The sequence below is a fragment of the Cnephaeus nilssonii genome, assembly GCF_951640355.1.
Source record: "Cnephaeus nilssonii genome assembly, chromosome: 6".
NCBI classification, from domain to species: domain Eukaryota; kingdom Metazoa; phylum Chordata; class Mammalia; order Chiroptera; family Vespertilionidae; genus Cnephaeus; species Cnephaeus nilssonii.
Window position 1 is genome coordinate 59,826,391 of NC_137077.1, and position 12,741 is coordinate 59,839,131.

Here is a 12,741-nt window from a genome sequence, read left to right on the forward strand (position 1 = left end):
TGGGGGTTCCCTTGGGGTGTGGGGCGGCCTGAGCGAGGGGCCTGTGGTGGTTTGCAGGCGGGCCACGCCCCCTGGCAATGCAAGCAGAGGCCCTGGTATCTGGAATTTATTTTCCTCCTACAATTGAAACTTTGTAGCCTGGAGTGGAGCCAAGCCTGGGGCTCCCTCCAAGGTCGGCAGCCATTTCTGTTGGGGTTATAATTGAAACTTTGTAGCCTTAAGCGGAGGCCTGGGCCCGGCCAGGGTGTGCGGAAAGCTTTGCTTCCCCTGTTGCCGCCGGCAACCCTGGCCTGCTCTCTCAAGCTCCATTCTGCCACCATTTGTTTGAATTTGTTTACCTTCTATAATTGAAACTTTGTAGCTTGAGTGGAGGCTTAGGCCTGGCAAGGGCAGGCAGAAAGCTTGGCTTCCTCTGTTACCTAGGAAACCTTGCTCTCTGTGGCTGTAGCCATCTTGGTTTGGGTTAATTTGCATGCTTGCTCTGATTGGATGGTGGGCGTGGCTTGTGGGTGTGTCGGAGGTATGGTCAATTTGCATATTTGTCTATTATTAGATAGGATTATTTGTAATTTTGAGCTTCCTCTGTTAAGATAACCCAGTTATCTGGAGTGTAAGCACCTTTGCCACATGGCACAAATATTCCCGAGGCTTTCCACCCAAGAGGTTTGGAGTCCATCCTAATCATGGTCTTTATCTAATGCCCAGTAGTTTATGTGTGCTGCTTCTCTAGGCAGGACATCACCACGAACACTGAAGACTTTAGTGCTGGCTATTGTCAAACAGATGGGCAGACAGGTTGGAGCCTCTCTCTTGCTTCAGGACCACATATTTCAGCGTGTCTAGGAGAGCCACAGGTCCTCTGTGCACAGCAGTACCTACCCAGGGAACAGGCGCCGTGGAGAGCAGGAACACAGAGCGTGTTACTGTTGGCAAGCTCCAAAGGGGGAACAGTTCTTATCCTCTAATGTGTGTTGTGTGACTCCCTGTGACAATGGCAGTTTCGTGTTTTCAGAAGTCATTGTGTAAAAGTGCCAGATGGTGCCTTCTGAGATGAAAGTAAAAAACAGTTGGGGAGAGGTATAATTCTATAAGTAACCATGTGCATGAACATCAGATAAGTGTGGTGTGTTTTTTTTAATTATTCACTTCTTTTAACATAATTCGCAAAGTTTCTAGGAATTTAAAGTTCATAGAATTTCTACCTGCAATTCGCTACTTTAATGTGTGTTTTTGTCTTATAAATGTCGGGAGGGGGGAAAAAGCCAAGAATCATGATGCTGTGGACAAGGATAAATATTCACTTAAGGCAACCAACACCAGTTAGATATCCTAGTTAGTGTGACAAGAGACCTGGTGAGTACCCAGGGATTTAATAAGTCTTCTAATTATAACAACTTCTACACACAGTTGCCATGCCATAGAGTGTCAGCATGGAGCAGTGCTCGTCCATGAGAGTGTAAAACACTGGACAGTTTTCTCACACTTTGTACCTATTCAGTACTCGAAGAGGCTCTGAGTCTGACTTGGAGTGAAGTCTGATGAAGAGGGCATGGGCTGGCATGGGATGGTCTAGCTCCTCTGAATGGAAGCCAGAAATGGAAGGGCCTATCCAGGAGCCACTTCAGACTTCATTCTTCCCTCTCATTCTATGCGACAGATGAGATTGTAACTGCTTTCCTGCTGTGTGCCCTGTCCTGCCCACATTATTTCGTGTAATACAACAACCCTGTGAATATAATAACAAAGAAAGAAAACTGAGGCTCACAACGGTTAAGTGACTTGAGAAGGTCACACAGCCAGGAAAGGTGAGAGCTAAGATTCAAGTCTAGGCTTAGCTGAATCCAAACTCCATGCTCTTTTTCTCTGCTTTTCACCAGCTACCAATTATGAGAATCAATACCCTAAAGAATTCCTTTATATTCATGGATGGATGGAGATATATATATATATATATATATATATATATATATATATATATATATATATATATATATAAATATTGAAAGTAAGCAGGGTAATGCTGTACTATATTTCTTACTTTTATTCATTCATCTTTCAATTTTTAAAACTAATCCACAAGAAACATTTAGGTAAAGCCCAAAATGTGAAACATAAAAGCAAGGCAGCTTTGGATGAGCCAGGTGAGCACAGGGAGTCCTAACTCCTTATCCTCCCCTTCCTACCCTACCCTACTGTGGAGTTTCTAGATCTCCTTGGGTACTACAGGAAAACGACCTGCATCAGTGGCAGAACTCCCTAAATACAAAATCTAAAGGTGATTTTTCATCTTTTTATGAAGGTATGTATCACCATTCTTGGGTAAACAGATTCCCAACAAATGTTTTTGAATGAAGCGTGAATGCTGGTATTAACCATAATAAGCCATAATTATCAGGGCAGGACCTTGGCCTCCCTTGCTGGTGAGAGGGAGCACAGAGATAACTATCAGGACTTCTCCCTAAGCCAGGGACACAATCTTCCAGTTACCCCTGCACTTCTTCACTCGGTTTTCTGTTTAAATCTATCCTATCTAATAAAGAGGGAATATGCTAATTGACCATCATGCCCCCACAAAGATGGCGGCACCCACAGCCAATAAGGAGGGAATATGCTAATTGACTGCCATGCCCTCAAAGATGGAGGCACCCACAGCCACAAGATGGAGGCACCCAGTCCCCCCAGCCCCACCGGGGAGGCAGGCGCGCGGCACGGCCAGGCCCCCCCTCAGGCGGGTCCGGCCGCTCTATGCACCTGCCTCCGGAGTCCCCCAGTCCCCTCATCCCCCCAGCCACCCAGGGCCGGCCCAAGGCGCAGGCAAGCCTCGGATGTCGGCTGCCCAGCCACCCAGGGCCAGCCCAAGGGACAACCAATGACTGAACAAGCAGGCTATGTGGGGCGACCAGGCCAGCGGGGGGCCTGTGAGGGGCGATCAGGCTGGCGGGGGGGGGGGCAATTGGGGGCGATTAGGCTGGCAGGGGGGGCAGTGAGGGGTGACTAGGCCGGTGGGGGGGGGCAGTTAGGGGTGATCAGGCTGGCACACAGAGGCAGTGAGGGGCGACCAGGATGGCAGGGGGGCCAGTTAGGGGCGACCAGGCAGGTAGGCAGGTGAGCAACTAGGAGCCAGTGGTCCAGGATTGTGAGGGGGATGTCCGACTGCTGGTCTAGACCGGCAGTCGGACATCCCCCATGGGGTCCTGGATTGAAGAGGGTGCAGGCTGGGCTGAGGGCCCCCCCCCCCCCCGTGCACAAATTTCATGCACCAGGCCTCTAGTGGTGTTAATAAGATTATTAAAATCAAACAGGAACTGACCACATGGAATCCAGATTCTAACTCATTCTGTATTTTAAAACACCAGTATTTAGTGAACATCCTTCTTTCTCTCATTTTCTTTCTTTTTTTCTTTCCCAGACTTCCTTCCCTCCCTCATTCCTTTCCATTCTTTTCTTTCTTTCCTTCCTTTCGACATATCCTTATTCATGGCACACTACGCCCTGACACTATGCTGTTGTAATGGATTGGTCAGCTCCTCCTCAATGTCAAGAACATTATCTTCCCAACACCTCTAATCATCAGGGAACTGCAAATCAAAATTATAATGAAATGTCACTTCACCCCTGTTAAGATGACCTCGTTTTATAAGAAAGTGAAAAGATAAGTGTTGGTAAGGAAGTACACTGGTGGTGGGAATGTACAGCCATTCTGGAAACCGGTATGAAGGTCCCTCAAAAAATTAAAATAAAACTACCGTATGATTCAGCAGTCCCACTTCTGGGTATATATGCAAAAGAAATAAAATAATTATCTCAAAGACATATCTGCACTCTAAGTTCATAGCAGCAGCATTTATAGTAGCCAACACATGGAAACAATCTAAGTATTCAGCAACAGGTGAATGGATAAAGAAGATACACACACACACATACACACACACACTGCAATATTATTCAGCCTTTAAAAAGAAGGAATACTGTCATTTGTGACAACATAGATGAACCTGGAAGCCATTATGCTAAGTGAAATAAACCACAGAAAGACAAATACTGTATAATCTCACTTACATGGAATCTTAAAAAGGCAAATTTATAGTAACAGAGAATAGAATGGTGGTTTGGGGGTGGAGAGAAACGGTAGATGTTGGTCAAAGGGAACACTTTCAGTTATAAGCTAGAAGCCCAGTGCACAAATTCGTGCACCAGTGGGGTCCCTCAGTCTGGCCTGCAGGATTGGGCCGAAACTGGCTCTGCGACATCCCCCAAGGGATCCTAGATTTCAAGAGGCACAGGCCAAGCTGAAGGACCCCCACTGGTGCACAATCGGGGCCAGGGAGGGATGCGGGAGGTTGGCTAGCTGGGAGGGACCGCAGGAGGGCTCCAGGGCATGTCTGGCCCATCTCGCTCAGTCCGGATCTGCCGGGCCCCAGCAGCAAGCTAACCTACCAGTCTGAGCGTCTGCCCGCTGGTGGTCAGTGCACATCATAATGAGCGGTTGAGTGGCCTTAGTATATCATTAGCATATTATGCTTTGGTTGAATGGATGACCAGACGACTGGACAGTTAGCATATTAGGCTTTTATTATATAGGATAAGTTCTGGAGACCAAAATGTCCAGCATGGTAACTATAGTTCATAATAATGTACTGTGTACTTGAAATTTGCAAAGAAAGTATATCTCAAGAGTTCTCACTACACACACACACACACACACATACACACACACACACATACACACACACGCAACTATGTGAGGTGATGGATATCTTAATTAGCCTGATTGTGGTATCATTCACAATGTATATCAAAACATCACACTGTATACCTTAAATATACAAAACTTTTATTTGTCAATCATACTTCAATAAAGTTGGGGAGAAAAAAAGAACATTATTATCTTTTTTGCCTCAAAAAGAAATGTATCTTTTCTTGTGTTACTTTAAGAAGTATATTACATACCTTTTTTGTTGTTAACATTGGCATGGTGAAATGGTAATAAGAATTTTCTGAAATCTTTTGACTTTTCACATTCTTTTTTCAAAACAGTTGAATAGATGATCCTTATGTGTTGGTTGATTTCTCTATCTTGTGGACTCAAAAATTCTGGGTAATCATCAATCTGAAAAAAAAAAAAATGAGTTAACTGAAGACAAATACAACTGCTTATGTTTTCTGGGATAAGAAATCCCCAAAGCTTAGGGCAAGTTTAAACTGCATTCTTTATTTTTATTTTTTCCCTGGCAAATCTTTCTTCTTTTTGTTGTTAGGTTTCCCAATTCTCCTCTATTTGTTTTAGTCCTCACTAAAAGTGTGCTCAGCAACAGAACCCAGAAACTTTTTACACACTATAGGATTGCTAAGTAAATAGTAACAGTGTTTTTGTTTGTTAAAATATATTGCCCCACTTCCATTTTGAAAAAAAAAAAAAATTTTTTAAAAAAGGTCTTAAAATTTTTTAATTAATTGGGCTTAAACTAGAATTTTTCTGGGTAGGAGATAATATCCATTTGTAGGAACAGACTATAAAGATTCTGTGAACACAGGCATCCAGGTTGGAATTATTGGAAGTTTCCTGATCGTAAAGAGCTTTCTCTTCTTTCCAAAGTGCTCTATTTTCTATTCTTGATTAAAAAGAGAAAAAGTCTCAGTAAATACTTTCCCCAGGGAGCCCCTGAAAGAAAATCACAAAGATTTGTTTCTTAACTTATAGGAAGAGAAGTATTTAAAGCAGTTAGTTTTATTTGGTCTATCCTATATAATAAAGAGGTAATATGCAAATTAACCCTCACGCCCTCACAAGATGGCTGCCTATGACCAGGCTGGCAGGGGGGTTAGTGAGGGACAACCAAACAACTGAACAAGCAGGCTGTGGGACGATCAGGTCGGCAGGGAGGTTAGTGAGGGACGACCAAATGACTGAACAAACAGGCTGCATGGGGCGACCAGGCCAGCAGGGGGTTAGTGATGGACAACCAAACGACTGAACAGCAGGCTGCATGGGGCAACCAGGCCGGCAGAGGGGAGCAGTTGGGGGCAACCAGGCCGGCGAGGGGGGGGGGCAGTAAGGGGTGACCAGGCCAGTGGGGGGGGGTAGTTAGGAGCAACCAGGCAGGCAGGGAGGGGGCAGTTAGGGGCAACCAGGCAGACAGGCAGGTGAGCGATTAGGAGCCAGTGGTCCAGGATTGTGAGAGGGATGTCTGACTGCCGGTTTAGGCCCAATCCCAAATCAGCAGTCGGATATCCCCCTAGGGATCCTGGATTGGAGAGGGTGCAGGCTAGGCTGAGGGGAACCCCCACCCATGCACGAATTTCATGCACCGGGCCTCTAGTTTACTATTATAAATTGCTTGGGAAAAGCTGTCCAATCAGAAGAGATGCTCAGCTTTCCTTAGGTTAGATTTGCATAGATAAAATAGTATAAACATTTTAGAAATTATGTGTTTTATGGGAAGTCTCTGGAGATTTGTCAGTGTCCTTCCTATCTACAATATGTTGTTATTTATCAGTCTTGGTGGTGCTTGGCCTGATCATATTAGACAATAGCAGATTGTTGTCAGTCATAATTTCAGATATTATCCAAAATATTGACTTGGTGACAGTCTTGTTTTCAATTTGAATTTACCACCTTGTAGGCCAGTAAATTTTTAGTGGGGGATTATGTCAGTTTTACCTATGTAGTTTGTAAAAAATACAAATATCTAGGCCTATTTCAGATTACTGAATCTCTTGTTATTCTTGGCTTATAGTTGGCATATTCTTGGCACATTATATATTTTATACATCAGGGTGGGGCAAAAGTTGGTTTATAGTTGTGAGTATGCAAACACAGTTTATTCTTGTATTATTATTATACAGGTTTGTATCTTGTATTCGTGCACTTGGTCGGGGGGCGGGGGGGGACGGTTCCCTCAGCCCAGCTTGTGCCCTCTCGCAGTCCGGGAGCCCTTGGGGGATGTCCAACAGTTGGACATCCTTAGCACTGCCTCAGAGGTGGGAGAGGCTCCCACCGCTGCTGCTGTGCTTGCCACCTGTGAGCCCAGTTTCTGGCTGAGGGGCGCTCCCCCCTGTGGGAATGCACTGACCACCAGGGGGCAGCTCCTGAGTTGACTGTCTGCCTCCTGGTGGTCAGTGCATGTCATAACAACTGGCTCTCCAACATCCCCTGAGGGGTCCCAGATTGCAAGAGGGTGCAGGCCAGGCTGAGGGAACGCCCCCCCATGCATGAATTCCATGCAATGGGTCTCTAGTCTTATATAATAACTAGAGGCCCGGTGCATGAATTTGTGCAGGGGGGTGGGGGGAGGTACTGCGGGAGGTTGGCCGGCCAGGGGAGGGACCATGGCAGGAGGTTGGCCAGTGGGGGGGACAGGGGGCGGAGGGACCACAGGAGTTTGGCCGCTGGCGCTGAGGAGAGAGCTGACCCTTGGTCCCCCTGGGAAAGGGGCTGCATCCACCGTCACCCACCCCCAGTTCCCCATCCCAGCCCGGGCCCAAGGGCCTCAGTGGGGTCAGGAGAGGAGGTGACAGTCGCCGGGCCAGGTGCAGAAGGAATGGATGCCGGACGCCGACGCCACCATCGACGTGACGCCCCGCCACCACACGGTTCCCCGCCTCCCCACCTCCTCTTTCCCTCGTCACCACGCTGCCACTGCGGTGGGCAGGCAGCCCCCGGGGAAGGGAGAGGAGAGGAGCAAGACAAACTCTTGTGTCGAGGGCTGACTTCAGTGGATCGCAGCAAGGGAGCTGCTCTGCTACATACGAAACCCCGACCCAGAAGCAGGATTCTATGAATGGTTTAGTACCAGGGGCCGATGGGGGCCGGCCGGCCGAGGGAGGTTGGCTGTGGGAGTGCACTGACCACCAGGGGGCAGCTCCTGTGTTGAGCATCTGCCCCCTGTCATCAGTGCGCACCATAGCGACTGGTCAACCGGTTGTTAGGTCGTATCAGTCACTTAGGCTTTTATATATATAGATACAACAAATCTATGAGGTAGTTAGCTATTATTTACCCATTTTGCCATGAGGAAACTGAAGTTCAGAGAGTTGACTTCACAAAACCAGTAAATGGTGGAACTAGAATGAGTAGGCAAGGCAGTTTTTCCAAAGCCAATTTTACAAAAAACAGCTAAGGTTTAAGAAGGCAACCCTACTAGTAGTTAGAGGTGGGGATTTTGTCTAGGGAAGTCTTTCTTCTGAAAACACGAGGGTGGAATCCAAACAGTAATCAAGCAGCTGGATTCATTAGGTCAGAGTTTCAGTCAAATTATGCTAATTCCTTTATGTGGGCGGAACTAGAGCCAGACCTCTTTTTAGCTGCTGTAATCATTGAATTTGGTTAGTTTTGCCATTCAAGACATATCTTTCTTAAATACACTAGGGTGGCATTCTGATAAAGAACTCATGTAAATGTTTCTGTACTCATTGGCATGGACATGCCCACGCTATGCTGTAGAATAAAAATAAAAGATTACAAAATAGTGCATAGAGTATAGAACACAGTTTGGAATGTTGCATAGAATAGTTTGGAATGTTGTACAACAAAATTTGCATAGAGCACAGTTTGGAATATTGTACAACAAATTTGTGTGTGTGTGTGGTTAATTGTGGTGATCTGTAGATGATGGGATTTGCTAAAAGGTAAACTGAGGCATATTAAAAATTGTGAGTTTGTGTGAGCAAAAATCTATTCGAATTGAGCAGCATCCAATGTAGCAGACAGAGAAAAGAGCTCTGAGGATCTCTACAAAATGAAAAACTTTTATAGGCCATGAGAGTAGGAATAAGGACATTATACTAGGCAAAAAATGTAGGTTGGTTATTGCAAGTTTACTTCCTTTTAGGGGATGGCAGGAGCCCATCAGGCAAATTATCTAAGTGCTGATCAGTTTGTAATAGAGTGAAACGCTTGGTCTCTCTTTCTCTACATCTTGGTCAGCTTCTAACCATTAGAGGAATTCTGCTTGCAGCTTGAGTTTTACAATAACATCCCCTCCCATTCCCCCTCCTTTGACATAAAAGAAGCCTGAACTCTGTACTGTTCAGGTAAGATGGATTTGAGACACCACTAAGACTCCCATCTTCTCAGTTGGTGCCTTCTCAATCAATAAGCCTTTCTTCAACTCTGCTGTTTAGAGTTTTGGCCTTTTGAAGCATCAGGCACACGGACTTTGGATCAGTAACAAGGTGATTCCTGACTGACTGGCTTAAGATTCCATTTCTGGGAGAGCTGAAACTGTAATTAAATCTCAGTTTGGCAATGCGGAGTTTTTGGAGCCTGCTGTCTTGTTTGTAACATAATCTAAATATTTAGCTTTTATTTTTAATTCTGAGAATTATCTACATTCTATGATAAAGACAGGTGTTTGGCTGATTTTTTTAAACTGGGTTTTTTTTTTCATTATAATATACATTATTGGGATACTGGGCAATACTGGAGTAAGGTTTGAGGATTACATAGTAGAGATATATCAGTGTTAATTTCCTGATTTTCCCCCTAATCTTCATCAGAGGATATGTTTATTGATTTTTAGAGAGAAAAGAAGGAAGAGAGAGAGAAATAGAAATATGGATATAAGAGAGAAACTGACTGGTTGCCTCCCGTCTGGGAATTAAACCTGCAACCTAGGTATGTGCCCTGACCAAGAATAAAATCCAAGACCTTTTGGTTTATAGGACAACTCTCCCACCAATTGAGCCACACTGGCCAGAGCATTTCCTGATTTTTAAAAATAATTTGTTACTTTTCCATTACAGTTGACATACAATATTATACTAGTTGTAGGTGCACAACCCAGTGATTAGATGTTTAGATCACTTACTAGGTGATCCCCAATAAACTTAGTACCCATCTGGCACCATACATAGTTTTTACAATATTATGACTATACTAGAGGCCCAGTGCATGAGATTCGTGCACTCAGGGGGAGCGGGGGGCCCTCAGCCTGGCCTGCACCCTTTCGCAGTCTGGGAGCCCTTGGGGGATGTCCAAGTGGCCAGCAGTCCATCCTTAGCGCTGCCAATTAGGCGGGAGAGGCTCCCGCCATAGCCGCTACACTCACTATACTCACCAGCCGTGAGCCCGGCTTCTGGCTGAGCGGCACACCCCTATGGGAGTGCACTGACCACCAGGGGGCAACTCCTGCATTGACAATCTGCCCCTTGGTGGTCAGTGCACGCCATAGCGATTGGTCATTCTGCTGTTCAATTTGCATATTAGCCTTTTATTATATAGGATTCACTATGCTGTACTTTACATCCCCATGACTATTTTGTAACCACCAATTTGCTCTTCTTAATACCTTCACCTTTTCACCCAGTCCCCCAAACCCTTTTCCCTCTGGCAACCCTCAGTCTGTTCTCTGTCTCTACAAGTCTGTTTCTGTTTGTTTTCTCATTTATATTGTCCTTAGATTCTACATATAAGTGAAATCATATGGCATTTGTCTTTCTCTGACTTATTTCACTCAGCACAATACTCTCTAGGGCCATCCGTGTTATTGCAAATGGTAAGATTTTGTTCTTTTTTATGGCCAAGTAATATTCCATTGCATGTATCTACCACATCTTCTTTATTTATTTGACTATTGATGAGCACTAAGATTGCTTCCATATCTTGGCTATTGTAAGTAATGCTGCAGTGAATATATGGGTGCATATGTCTTTTCGAATTAGTGTTTGGGGTTTCTTCAGGTAAATACCCAGAAGTGGAATTACTGGGTCCTTCTTTGTCTCTTGTTATATAGCCTTTGTTTTAAAGTCTATTTTGTCTGGTGTAAGTATTGCTACCCAAGCTTTTTGTTTGTTTCCATTCTCATGAAATATTTTTTCCCATCCCTTTACTTTCCATCTGAAGTGGGTCACTTGTAGACAGCATATGTATGGCTCTTGCTTTATTTATTTATTTGTTTGTTTATTTATTGCATGTAAACAACAAAATGGTATTTCTCACAGTTCTGGAGGCAGTCACTCCAAGATCGGAGTGCTGGCACATTTGGTGTCTAGTGAGGTTGTTTGGATGATATTTTTAAAAATATTTCATTCCTGGCTGGTGTGGCTCAGTTGGGCATCATCCCAGGCACCGAAGGTTTGCCGGTTCAATTCCCAGTCAGGGTGCATGTCTGCGCTGCAGGCTCCATCCCCAGTAGTGAGTGTGCAGGAGGTAGCCGATTGATGTTTTGCTCTCACATCAATGTTTTTCTCTGTCCCTCCCTCTCCCTTCCTCTCTAAAAATTAATAGAATAAAATTAATAGAAATAATAATAAAAAAGAAAAGATATTTCAACTGGTGGTCCTGGAATCTCAGAGTCATAAACACAAATATATACATTCTTTTCTGAAAATTTATCACCAAAGAGTTTAACGGAGAGAGGAGGGCATTAAGAACAACATCTAATATGATTTTGAAGATAGTCTGTTTACAGCAGTGTTTTAAAAAGGTAGTTCTATGCACATTATCAGGCCTTCATCACTGCAAGGGAGGTGGTAGATGGTTACACTAGTGACTGTCACACAGCCAAGGGGACTTGCCTGCTTCTGAAAAACAGGGGCTCTCGTTTTTTATACATTCTCATGAATTGGCCACCTACAGAGTCTCTATCAAAGGCTTGACATCAAAAGGAACCATGAAAGAGAACCTCAGACTAAGAAAGCCTAAAAAATGAATTTAACATAAATTAATGTACAAAGATCAGGATTAAAATCACTTGGAAATCAGATTTCTGAGTTGCAAGGTAAAAGTGTCCTAAAGGACAGCCATCAGACAGACAGCAATCTAATTAACTAATTAAATTATTCTAATTAAATTCTTACAGGCCAGTTCATTGTTTTCTTTCCTAATTATTAGGTACATTATGACCAAACTAGGCATCACAGTCAACATCTTGACAGAATTTGGAATGTTGGGGAAACGCTGTGAACCAGCAGTCAGGGAATCTGATTTGTAGTCTGGCCTCCACTATTAACTAGCAGCGTGACTGGTCAAGTTACTTCATCTCTTTAGGCTTTGGTTTCCTAATGTGTAATCTGTTATAGTCTCCTTCAGCTTGAAATATATGTATATTTAAATACAAAACTATATTATAATTTTAAAATATTAAAACTCAACTCTGCTAATGACTGAGTTTCAGGAAATGTATTTACATGATCAGGGAGAACCAGATGGGCTTTTTTTCAAAGATACAGGCAAAGCGCATCTGCAGAGTCCTGTTTTGAGGGGAAGACGGTATATTTATGTAAATATGTAATTTACCTATGCATTTTGTTAAGAATATTCCTTATAAAGAATTCAATATCTATATCCCAAAGAATCTATACTTTCTAAAAAGTACTGTACTAGCAGACCTATAAGAAATACTAAATGGAGTTCATCTGAAATGAAAGGACACTATAGTGATTTGCATCCACATGAAGAAAAAAGAATACCGATAAAGATAACTACAGGTAAAAATAAAAGACAGTTAAATGTATTTTTTGTTTGTAACTCTTTTCTCCTAATTTAAAGACAACTGCATGCCCTGGCCAATGTCGCTCAGTTGGTTGGGCATCATCCCATGCACCAGAAGGTTACTGGTTCAATTCCCACTCAGGGCGGTGTGCCCGGTTGGTGAGCTAGATCCCTGGTAGGGGACGTGCAGGAGGCAGCTGATCGATGTTTCGCTCTCACATACAAGTTTCTCTCTCTCTGCCCCTCTCCCTTCCTCTCTATCTAAAAATTAATTTTAAATCTTTAAATAAATAAATAAATGACAACTG

General features: G+C 43.9%; 1 protein-coding gene across 1 annotated transcript in view; it reads right to left on the minus strand.

The window, feature by feature from the left end:
• Positions 1–12,741, minus strand: part of LOC307100959 (uncharacterized protein C12orf56) — a gene marked incomplete at its 3' end in the record, with an annotated part of 70,813 nt that overhangs the window by 44,208 nt on the left and 13,864 nt on the right. The window contains exon 2 of the mRNA XM_079773638.1: positions 4,951–5,110. Within this exon, the coding sequence (XP_079629764.1) occupies positions 4,951–5,110 (160 nt within the window). The remainder of the gene's footprint in view (positions 1–4,950; positions 5,111–12,741) is intronic.